The sequence below is a fragment of the Manduca sexta genome, chromosome 15 (assembly GCF_014839805.1).
Source record: "Manduca sexta isolate Smith_Timp_Sample1 chromosome 15, JHU_Msex_v1.0, whole genome shotgun sequence".
In the NCBI taxonomy this organism is placed as follows: Eukaryota; Metazoa; Arthropoda; class Insecta; order Lepidoptera; family Sphingidae; genus Manduca; species Manduca sexta.
Window position 1 is genome coordinate 944,204 of NC_051129.1, and position 12,858 is coordinate 957,061.

The 12,858-nt window shown below is 36.3% G+C and overlaps 3 protein-coding genes across 4 annotated transcripts in view; 2 read left to right on the forward strand and 1 right to left on the reverse strand.

The window, feature by feature from the left end:
• LOC115447805 (netrin-B) overlaps positions 1-12,858 on the forward strand; it is a 198,211-nt gene that overhangs the window by 37,260 nt on the left and 148,093 nt on the right. The gene's annotated exons all lie outside the window — the stretch shown is intronic.
• LOC115447808 (bombyxin-related peptide B-like) lies at positions 8,337-9,152 on the forward strand. Its single transcript, XM_030175047.2, has one exon. It carries the CDS (start codon positions 8,637-8,639, stop codon positions 8,928-8,930), a length of 294 nt encoding a protein of 97 aa, XP_030030907.2. The 5' UTR covers positions 8,337-8,636; the 3' UTR covers positions 8,931-9,152.
• LOC115447806 (bombyxin-related peptide A-like) lies at positions 12,305-12,854 on the reverse strand. The gene has a single exon (XM_030175045.2). The coding sequence runs from the start codon at positions 12,689-12,691 to the stop codon at positions 12,356-12,358; it is 336 nt and encodes a 111-aa protein (XP_030030905.2). The 5' UTR covers positions 12,692-12,854; the 3' UTR covers positions 12,305-12,355.

Sequence of the window (12,858 nt, forward strand, 5' to 3'; positions counted from 1 at the left end):
AGGCCTTAGACCACCACGCTGGCCTAGTGCGAATTACCAGACTTCACATACCCTAAAAATCGTTATAGAGAGCTTCTCAGATAAGCAGGTTTTCTAACGATGTATTCCTCCACCGTTAAAGGAAGTAATCATTCACAAAGAATATACATATAACTTTAGAAAAGTCAGTGGTGCGTGCCCATGGGTTTTGAATCAGCGGACATTCGTCTCGGCAGTCCGTTCCACTTCTAACTTGGCTATTGCCGCTTGTTATGCGTACTATCGGTGTTATTACAACTGTTTATAGTCAGTCGTGGATCAAAATGTTACATCAGTGATGTAGGTACGTAGTGACGGAGGTAAAAGAATTTTTATTTCCCGTAATTAAAGCTGAATATTTATTGACCGAACAATATTATAAAATATCGTAGGGACCAGCATTTTTTAATTAAATGGCCAGCAAACATACTGTAAGTGACATGTTTGGGAACAGCCTAGACTGCCGAGGCGCTTTGAGCGAATAACACACGTAAAACCATTGTGTTTTCTATCCAAATATAGTGAAATGAAATGTGGTACCGCGTGTGGGTGGGTTATGGCGGGCAAAGAATGTCAAACGACCGTTGTAAGATTGCTTGATATTTTTTAACCTATAAACATTATTGTAAATGCGAGAATACAGAATAAAATGGGTTTATTGAAATGTTCATTTTTTTAGTATACTGGTAAAGTAGTAACCCAGTCCTTACATGTATTTATTTACCAGCACACTATAGCGCTCTTTGTGGTTCAATGTAGTCCAAATATATCAAATAAAAAGTCCTTAATGGTTGCCAAAATAATGCCCGTACGGAAATCGTTCTCTCATTAGTAAGGTCGGCTTACATGGACGTAGAACCGAAAGGATATAGGTTTGATTTCTAGGTCAGGCGATGATGTTTCATTCCAAAGTGCAGGTGAATTATCTTGGATTAGTATTCGTGCCCAATATGATGATAATTTCGCTAGTATAGGTATCTTGTAAGCTTATTTGAGTGTGGGTGTATCAGATGAGTCTCTGCCTAACTCTTTAGGAATAAAAGCGTCATTTAATGAAACGGCATTAAAATAGTATAGTAATAACATTTGGATAAGATTCTTATAAACTATATTGTATCGTATCCTTTTTTTCTTCATATCCAAAACATGTTCGGAATCTTTGGTAGCGAGATATCTACTTGAGAAAAGATCTAAGATGAACTCATCTGACGCTACGTATTCAGAACGATAAAAGGAAGCTTATTTTGAAATCCTTTCTTCGAATTTTTAAAACTAATATACCTACGATTTATTGTAATATCAAATATTTCTATAGCATTTAGTATCTGCAGGCATTTAGCAGGTGTTGCTAACTTAGTACAGGTGGGGCTAGCAGCCTACGTAAGGACATAACTCCTCCGTGTTTTGTCTATTACCATTAGGGTTGTTACATTTTACAATTAAAATAATTTCATGTACTACAATGTTTAAATATTGGCTATTTTAAAGAATGATCCTGTGGGGATTTGCCACGGTTGAATACAAAATAATGGCTCATTTATTTATTAAGTTTTAAGCGTTAGACTTGGACTCCAATATGTAATATTAGCTATTACAAAGAATAACCCTGAGGTGATTTGCCATGGCTGAATACAAAATAATTACTAATTTATTTATTCAAGTTTCAGACGTAAATCCTAGGATTCATTTAGTGTGACTTTTGAATATTTTAAGAAACTTTAAAGCCTGTTGTTTTTGTGTTAGTCCAATGTGATAACTGATCATGTTTATTATTATAACATATTTTTACACAGACTTCCAGTCGCAAATGGGCTTTATATTCAAGAATTCTCAATTTAATCAAGACGTGATTCACAACGCACATTTGTTAAAAAAAACCTCCATACACGGTATTCAATAGTTATTTTTTTTATAGCAAACTATACTTTAACTTTAACTAATAGCGGCGATAGCCTAGTTGGGTGTGGAAAGGACTGACAAGACGAATGTCCGTAGGTTCAAATCCCAAGGGCACACACCTCTGATTTTTCTAAAATCATGTGTGTATTCTTTGTGAATTTATCGTTCGCTTTAACGGTGAAGGAAAACATCGTGAGGAAACCTGCACATCTGAGAAGTTCTGTATAGGAATTTCGAAGGTGTGTGAAGTCTACCAATCCTCACTAGGCCATCGTGGTGGACTAAAGCCTAATCCCTCTCAGTAGTAGAGGAAGCCCGTGCTCAGCAGTGGGCAAGTATATAATACAGGACTGATATTATTATTTATTATTATACTTTAACTATTTCACCATTGACAACCCTAATAACGAGCGTAAAGCCGCCCACTCACCCGCCAGCAGCCGACAGATGAATCGCGCCCGTCTCACTACACGCCTGTGAATGGGACGCATGGAACAAATCATACTATTTATAATACTGGAGATGCGCTTGCGCCAGGAGTTTGTAGTGTTATAGGGTGACATCAGTTTGTTTAGGCAGGGAACTATAATCTGTATAGTATGTATGTACGGGCTAGGTTCACCGCAACACACCTTATATTGCTTGCTATTATGGTGAGTATAATAAAGATTACAATTTGATATAAAATTTGAATAGTTTTTGTTGATTATTTTGAGATGATAAGAAAAGAAAGGATTAGTAACTATATAACAATAGATTGCTGGTCGTAGGATATATTTCATATCCACCCGGATAGTGACTACCGTACAAAAGGCGTTAAAACCCGCCATAGTAGCCCACGTGAGTGTGTCGCGTTCCGGGATCAGCCTGTGTATATCCAGTTCCATCAGGCCGGCATAATTGTGTCGACTGCCAAGGGGTAATCATCTCTCGTCACTCAACATTTTAATGGACTCCACTTACCATCAGGTGTAGTGGGGTGGGTTTGCCCTGATCGTAAAGTTGAATTCTTCTAGTTAGCTTCACTATTTTAAAATCCATGTTTTGTTACAGGTAATACAAGTTCAAACAATACGGTAAGAACTTAACTACACTTTTGCTTTCTAAGAAAAACAAAAGTTACTCTAAGATTCATGTACGAGGCAAAAAACTGGTTATTACTGCGTTTGCGCGCCGCGTTCCGGGATCAGATTACTTGCTGGTGGCCGGCATACAGATTGCGATTGATAACCGCCAGTTGCCTTTGGACTGTGTTGCGAATTATCTGTTTGGTACTGACGAGTTGAGAATATAGTTTTAATTGCATGTAAATGTTTTTACTACGGAAACAATCATACTAAATAATATACATAAAATGTTGGATTATTTAACGTTGAATTTGGACAAAAAAACGTAACAATTGGTAATCCACAGACTAGTAAAAAATGCTTTGAATACTGTTGTATTATACCTTCAAAGTTATACTTAAACAATGCAATTTTAATGTTTTAAACATGCTGTAAACGGAATACACGTTTAGAATGCTCATCACGACTCCAGCCAGGGTCATCTGACCCTATGGCTTAAAAAATCACATTTTAGTATTTAAGCGGGGAACAGTATAGTACAGTAAAAAAACCGTTGTAGATGTAATTAAACTAGAAAGGCTACATAAAGGGAAAAAGACGTTCAGGTTATATTTCAATAGTTGCCACTTAATGATTTTTTATGTTTACCCGAATGATAGACATTGCAATAAAACTATTTTTATAAATATAAATAAATAAATTTATTTATTTATTATAAAAGTATTTTGTGTATTTTATTGCGGTTTTTATATTATCATTTTCTCTTGACGTTTCGAAGACTTGGTGCGGATTGAGGTGTTAGTTGTCGAAAAAGATATAATCTACTTACATTTTACAATAGAATTTTTTCTTAATTTAGCTCTTGATCGAACCGTCTGTTCTGACTGTCAAAAGATATTGCGGCAGAGGTATGACTTCCACTTGGAAGAGATAGAAGACAGTAAAGTGCAGTTCTGTCAGCCGGAATATGTTAAGAGAATGTAAGGTTGGGATAACATATTATAGATCATTGACCGTGGTACCGTCGGCAAAATTGAACCTGACCCTTAAGGCCGACAAGCAGCAGTGCAGTCACTACTCTTCAGAAATTGCGGCTGTTTATTGCTGTTTGGTTTGTGGTGATCGTATAACATGTCCACCTGCTCGGGAGCCTCGATACAACTAATATTATTGTTAATCACAAATAAAAACTTTTAACACATACAATGACATGGCAACAAAGCATAGTGACGTCCCCGCATAATTCCAAAACGATTTGTCGATAATTACCGCTAACGATCGACTGATGCAATACGGTTAAAAACATTTTGATTCTACCGTCACTAATTACTTTATCATACGATAGATCCAAATGCTTTATTATATCCACACGTAAACAGACCTTATTACACACGAAATAGATTTGGAAATTATATGATCGATGCGGTTAGATAAGATCTTTTGGAGGGGGCACAAGTCGTGAGCTTATGGTAAAATAATTACAGCAATATTTATATGGGCCTTGGGTTTTGTGAAACTACGTGTCTTCATTAATTCTGTTTATGTTCACGTTTTTTTATCTATGTGGAGAGGTAGGCAGGACTGTAATTTGTTTGGAATGTAGGAAATATCTAGGTATAGTTTTGTTTTAACGGATTTAGATTTTTTAAAGTTCATGAGATAGGATGATGAAAAGTATATTTGTATTTGTGTGGTATTCAAATATTTGAGAATCTTGTAGATTTTGATTTTCGATTTTCTTTATGTAATATTGGGGCTGATTAGTGACTCCGGTCACAATAACTATTGCTTCATGATAAAGTTTGATTGGTTTATAAGACTTTTTAATTATGTCATAAAAGTCCTTTATTCTCGGTGCGGTATGGTATAATAAAGATATTACACCTCTCAATATTCGTCTAATTCCAGCCTGCTTAACAGATATTGTTTGGAAGACACGACTAGTGGAAACTAGTCCTTATGATGATATATTTACTATGTGTGGTCCATATCTAGCAACCGGTGGCGAAGAGTGAAATTTTTCAAAAGGTAACTCGAGGCAAAAAAATATTACCTTAGTTAACATATTGCAGCCAATTTAACAGAAAATAAAAATTAAGACAAATGTGAATAAACCTAAAAGGAAATCTGGTAGGAATAAGTTTGTTATCTGAATGGACGCTTCGCCGCTGCTAGCAACTTACTAATATGTTTAAAAATATGCTGAAGTTTACTTTTTTTAATTTTCCTCGGAATTTACCACAAAAAATACGAATATTGTTAAGCTTTTTTTTACACACATAAAAAAGATTCATCTAGTATACGCAGCAATTACGCTATAACCTCTCGTAATGACCGAAGGTCTGACCTTGTGAGGTCGTTATAAATGTAAAGAATGCATAGGTTAGTTGCCGACGTTTTAAAAAATATATGTTGACTAAATCATCAAGCATTATGATAATATATATCATAATTACAATTTAACGGATCATACAAAATATGTTTGAATTTTTTTTACTACAGATTTATCTGATCTCAACACTCTCTGGGAGATCCAATCCTGGGTATATTCTGGTGTTGAAAAATCTCGTGACAGGTTACCAAAGCTGGGAGTCGAACCCAAGACATTTAAAAAAAAAAACTTTATTTATCACGTAAGCGCACAATGTTGCACTTATGATAGATCAAAATAATTTACAAGAATAATTATTATTTCTAAATAACAATTCAAATAACTTACATAACTACGGGAATTGTAAATCATCTTAGCCTATTCACATTATCACTAGATCAAGGAAACGGTTAACCTGCGTTAGCTATTAAGGATATGAAATAACCTACGTCCTTAATTATTCCTAACATACCAACTAAACGATTAAAACATAAGCTCCATAACAATAAACCGAAAGTCGTCGATAAAGTACGGCAACACGGCCATTTATCACGACCGTCATAGTCGATAAAAGGTGTCGATGTAATAAGAAACTAAATTCTGTCGATAATTATCACAGCACTGTCTCTTGCAGCTTTTAACTACGCGCCAAGGGATGAGATATGAGCGACTGTGAGCATATTTTTTTTTATTAAAGTGTGCTACGAGTATACGCAATTTTTTTTGAGTTTTTCCTAGCATTATAATTATGTTACTCTGCATTATTAAATTACTTCAAAAAGGAGTATTTTAACACGCCCATTTCTATCAATTTATTATTTTTTTAAACTTAGTGTATTGACGTACATTATCAATGTGATATAAGAGAAATTTAAATAACTTTACTTCAATGATCTACATAAACCGCTATTCGTTAGTAGCTCGCACCGACACCGGCACCACAGGGGTCGCTTAATTTATATGAAGGCTCTATTACAAGCGCTCCGTTCAGTATCCACTCTATGTGTATTCAATGCTAAAATTACGTTTCAAATGTGTCTGCTTCTTTGTTATATTCATTGTTAGTTTATTTTATACTAGCTTTTGTACGCGGCTTCGCCCTCGTGTAAGCGTTTTCCATGATAAAAGTCCAGATATATTGTCCAGGGATAAAAAGCCTATATATTTCCAGGGTCTCAATCTCCATACCAAATTTCATCGAAATTTAGTATGGAGATTGAGTAGATTTTGAGTTCATCGCGTTCCGACAGGTGGATAGATGAGGAAGGGGACCTACAGTAATCGTTATATTGCAGTCAATTTACATAAAACCGTAATATACTATTAACCTAAACGTTCCTCAACAATTGCACTATCTTTTAGTAAAACCCGTTCAAAAATCCGTTCAGTAGATTTTGAGAAAATATATCACGTACAGACAGACAGTTTTTAGGGACTTTGTTTTATAAGATGTATAGATTTTCAGATCGAATTTTACGTGTACTTCGTGTAATGTGACCAAGATTATTTGTTCACGACTTCGTGGAAAGGAAAGGGATTAGCTTTACTGGTAAAGTAATTGAATTATACTCAAGAAAGTTAATAAATATACATGGTCAATAAGATATTACGCTAATTGATAAAATCATATATTTACCTTCTTGCAAACACAGATAAAAAAATTTGAATAAATAAATATCAATAAAAAATTATTATAAATTTACATCTCTAAAGCTAAAATCCAAAAACTACTCTAAGAGAATTTGTCTCGGCTGCACATATTCGAACTAAAATACAAAATTATCAAAAAATCAGAAAGTAAACCGGGATTTTGGTACAATGTTAACATAGGTAAAGTCGAGTATGTGGTTTCATTTATTAATGCAATATCAAAATGATCCTCTATCGTATCGAAAGATATTTCATTTATCGCTACAATGGCGCTGGCCTACGACACTGGACATACCTATTGCCTTTATTTAGGAATTAATTAATTATTTGGACCGCTATTGCGGGTGTTTTATTGGGTTCACGGGCCTTCTGTTATGTATTTGACTACTTGAACAGCTAACGAGACTTAACACCTAAATGTGGTCTTAACTGAAGTCCACAGTTCAAAATCAAAATTCTTGTGCTAACGACCAGAGGAGCTGCTTGCTCATTCAATAATTATTAATAAGTTTATAAATCCAGGCGTCAATAAAACAACAATATAATATATCAGCATACAAGCAGTTTTATTACGATACATGAGAAATGATTAGCAGTAGGACAGCAGTTCTTCGATAGAGCAGGGTTTGACGCAGCACTCGTCGGCGATTCCATCGCGTTTCCCACGACCCAGAGCCCGCGCTCTCTGGGCAGGCCACCACCAGCCTGGACCCTCGTGGTCGAGAGACCTCTTCATCAGATAGTCGGAGTCACACAGCAGCATTAAGGTATCAGCCAGACGACGGCCGCAGTACACATGACGTTCAGAATAAACTCCGCACAAACACAACAACAACAAAACTGCAACGAATCTCATGATGGATTCTATTGAAATGTTTACTGTAGGTCTCGGTGGATGGTGTTTGAGTGTGATGCTCAGAGCTGGAGGGATGGATTTTATACCCCTTGCTCATCAATATTCACGCGATTAATGAGGTGTGGGCAGGTGTTAACTTCGTTAAACAATGTGATAGGATTCGTTTCGACAACGCGAGGTGAGTGAAATGGAAAGCTGTTCTAGGTCGCTTGTTTTAATCTTTAGAGATTTTACTGGGAACATATTTTATTGTACTCAATTACACGTAGAATTTGACTCAGATTTTCTGTTCAGATATACCAAATATGAATGTTTTTATCATTGTAGTTTTAATATAATACGTCCATAACACATTTGCTTTTCGAAGTTAGACGTTTGTGAACATTTAAGTATTTTCTTGAAGCTGTTTAGGAATTCGTTCTAAGTTCAAATCTGTTATCCCGTAGCGTTTTGCAATTAAAGTTTTCGGTGTTATTCCGGTTTCTAACTTGTGATTCTTATCATCAAGATTATGGCCAGTTGGTCTTATTATTTGGTTTAAAAAATCTCCCACCCTACGGTCCTGCCACTGCACGGACCCTGACCAGCTGTGTGTGGCTAAAGATTATTTCCCAAGGTGAAAATCCATGTTCGTTTACAAGGTAGCTTTACAGCCCACGCACACTTTAATTTCATGTCATACCCGAATATTAAGCACCCTTCAATATAAAAATAGAGCGTTCCCAATTTTCTTCACATTCGTCTCTTGATCTCCGAGGTATTCAATCATCCAAAAATGAAATTTACAATGGTCCTTATATGTCTGGTCGCGCTGTGGTCGCTGGCTTGTGGTCAAATGGCGCGAGTGTACTGCGGCCGGAGACTGGCGCAGACCCTGGCCTTGCTGTGCTCGGAGATAGAAGAGGAAAGCGCGGTGAAGCGGTCTGAGGGCGCTCTCAGTGGTGCTGCGATGTACGGCACTCGCGGCTGGCGCTGGGCGGCGCGGGGCGCGGCGCGGGGCAAGAGGGGAGTCGTCGAGGAGTGCTGCGACCAGCCCTGCACGCTCGACACGCTCTTCAGTTACTGCTAGCCTTCGTTGTCATAGGATTGACTGATACTCCATAAATAAATGCAGATATAATATTATAAAATACTTTCATTACATTAGGAAAAATTTCCTTAAAACAGACCTCAATTATTAATTGTTTGAATTTGTGCACGGAACTACAACCTTGCCTTAAAACATTACGCATGGGACCGAAATATTATTGGTGTATTAATTAGTGTAGTCGAGGCTTTTTACCTATCCCTTTAAGTTGCTTGATGGTATTATTATGGTAATTGATAAGTTGTTGAATTGTCTTTTAAAGATAAAAAAAGAAGTTTTTGTTTTCTTCTACCCATTGAAATGTTTTGCTAGATCCAGTTTTTGCGTAGTATATTATTTTATGTCAAAAATATTTCATTGCATAGATTGTTTTGGACCATTTTATTTAGGTCCTTTGGAGTCGGCTCTTTTAACCCCCGACAGAAAAATAGGTGTGTGTGCATTTCTGTGTATTGTAGCTCCGTATCGTATCGGAGCTGATATGATCGAGATAATTCCTAACTATAATTAATTTATGAAGATTTATTGAAGCGTTAGAGGGTCATTAGCTTCTTTCCACTGTGATAAGTTCGATAGATATGAAATTTGCTATATTACTACTTCGGTGGAATTTCTGAGACGCTGCAGCATCATGTAGACTGCGGGATATCTAACTCTTCAGCAACTTCCAGCAAATATAGCTTGTTTGGGTCCATCAGAATGGTCTCAATCAAAATGTGTTAGTTAAGTGTTAGTTAGACGACCGACCGATCATTTTGTTGCACCAGCCTTAAAATTTATAATCTTAATTATATTGACCAAGATCTGCGACAAAATATGAAATGAAAATATTATGTTTGTAAATGTAGGCGTATGCACGCTGTACACTGACTGTTTCATAGTTTTTATAATTTTTTAGTATTATTGTTTTTTTCCGTTAGTTTTTAGTTATTGCTAAATACTTTTATGTGGATTTTCTCCGCAATTTTACGGTGATGTGCGTGTATTAGCTTATATAATTAATCAGACTTTGTATAGAAAAGACTTATTAAAAAAAAAAAAAATATATATTTAATAACAATATTATAAAAGAATAGACAATTGATGACAAAAATAAAGCCCGGAGTTTCTTTCTGCCTTTCTTCTTCGGGTAGTCATCGCTTAGGTAGTTAGTGAAAGGCTGGTAGGTTAGCTAGGTTAGGGCTTTTATTGTCCTCACCGGTGAGGATCGCGACGCGTTTCTCCCTTATTGCTTATTTAAAAATACATACATACATAATTTTATTTCTTCTTCCCTGCCAGCCCGAGCTGGCTTCTTTGTTTACTAAGTATATTTTTCATTTATTTTATTGTCTTTGTTTATATAAGCTTATCTAATTAAGTAATAATTGAATATTCTCATGTACCTTGACTTATCATAAGTGCAACTATGCTCGCCTACGTGATGAATAAAGCATTTTTATTTTTTTTTTTTAAGGGTGATGGTCGATAGTTTTATTTTCAATCTTTATTTCATGTTTTCGGTCGTAATATCATGTCGCTCCATACGTCCGCTTTCATGGGTGGGTTATGGTAGAGAAAAAAGTCATACAAAAAAAATTAAAACAACCTCTAAAAAGTAAAAAATAAAAAGTTTTTGCTTGGCCTTTAGTATATTAGATGTACCTAATAATATTTTGACCCAAAAATTTTCACGTCTGAGAACCGAACCCCAGAATGGGAGGATAAAAATACTTCTTAAGCAGTCCTCCGACGCGACGACATTTTTCCGAAATAAACATAAAATATAGGGAAAAGATTACTACGTAGTAAACACTAAATACAGAAAAAGTGTAGCTTTCAATAGGCATAAAGTTTCGGACATTACTAGGTACCAACAAAAAATTCATAAATACTATCCTTTCAAGAACATGAATATATTTCTAAATGTTCCGTTTCAGTCAGTTAGATATCGTGCTACAATGATTACAATTTCACTGATGACATGAGTACAAAATACGTAATCAGTAATTAAGTTTTTCATTTAGAATATAATGTATGTATGTCGTTAATATAGCATGTGCATTGCTCGCGATAAAAAAACAGTGCAACAAATATGTCAAGTATTTAGTTGGCCCGAACTTAGGCATTCAATATATTATCTTAATATTGTCTTTTGAATTAATCAATTAAATTAATACGAAAGACAATATTTATAAAGGTACAAAGTGGAATTTCAACTAGGTGGAACTGCAAGTAACATCTGGTTAAGTATTCATATTTACCATTTTTAATACCATATAAATAGTTTTAGTGTAAAATTCGCGTAAACATAAGGAATCACAATTCTAATAATAATTTGACGAACCCCGCTAGTAGCAACTAGCATGCGGATAGAACTTAATGGTTAGCGTTATAACTGATAATAACACCAGTAACCCTACTCAGAATATCAAATTAAAGGACTGTATCGCAGTGCTAGTTCGCTCAAGCATTATACGAAAACCTTTACAATATGGAGTGATAAGACTGAAAGAATAGCCTGTCTGTTAAGAAACTATCATGCCTATTAATGCTCGGCGGCAGGAACAGACTAAGTAATGATATAAACTCATTCCGACTTTCAATGGAAACCTCTACGAGGTTTAGCTAATCAGCCCTTCAGGAAATTTAGATGGAACACACTATTTACGCCAACAGGTAAGCCTTATTACCTGACATAGCAGGTAGGATGTGGGTATGATAATATCTTTGTCTACCCTTGAAGACGGTTGAAGGCGTGATGCCATGTATCTAAGTACATACCCTGTACTACTTATTATCGTATGGACCTTATTTCTAGTTCTACGTCAGACGTTGCTTAATCTGTAAGATGAGCGCTACATTCGTAGTTACAGTAGCCTCTTTTACAAGCATTGCATTTCTTGGGATACAATAAACACGTAGTTGGCAAGCCCATCCCCTCGAACTGGTAGAATTTATAGGGTTAACAGGCAAATCAAGTCACTACATAGCGACGCTTTGGCCAACGGGATGGTGACGGAAGATTTTTAACAACCATTTTTATTTGCCGTCTGGAGCATTCAAAAGAGAGGCCATTCTCATACGTCGTTATAGCATTTACAATCTACCGCGGATCTTAGTTAATCAATTACATAAATTGGAATCTGATATTATAAATTTTCTTTTCATTCTAGTAATAAATAATATGAACCAATAAATCCAGTCCATTTTATGTAAGAAGAATCTTATCTAAAACTCAGGATGGATTTTTTTCATAATGGTTTTTAGCCTGTACTATTGAATGCGAGTCTAGAATTAGCCAAAAATGGCTGCGACGCTATTGAAGTATTCTTTGATGTTAAAAATACACGAATAAATTAAATAAAAACATACAGTAACGTCAACAAGAGCATTTAATTACGATATTACATTGTGGTAGACAGATATTAGCAGTATGACAGCAAGACGTCGAGCGTGCATGCGTTGTTGCAGCATTCGTCAGCGATTCCCCACCTCTTGCCCCGCGCCACCTCCCGCGCCGTACCCCGAGCTGTTCCCAGTGCCGCCAGAGGCCAGCCGCGAGTGCCATATGCCGCAGCGCCGCCTGGACCAGACCGCTTCACCGCGTCCTCGTACGCCACCCTCGGGCAGAGATCCTCCAGCGTCCGCGCCAGATGTCGTCCGCAGACCCTGACCATGACCTGAAACTCTTCTTGATCCCCGTGAGCTGAAGTAAGCGAGTACACCGTGAAAAGATAACATAACACCATGGCGAGCTTCATGTTTACTGCTGCTTGTGAGCTACTGATGTTTCGTGAGAGAACGAGTGAATGTGGTAGATGTGCGGAACAGTAGCCTTTATATAGCAGCGAAGATGTTTAATATTCAGATGTGGACTCTTACCTGATTACACTCTAATTAACTTTGAGGTTACACGTACAAAGTATAT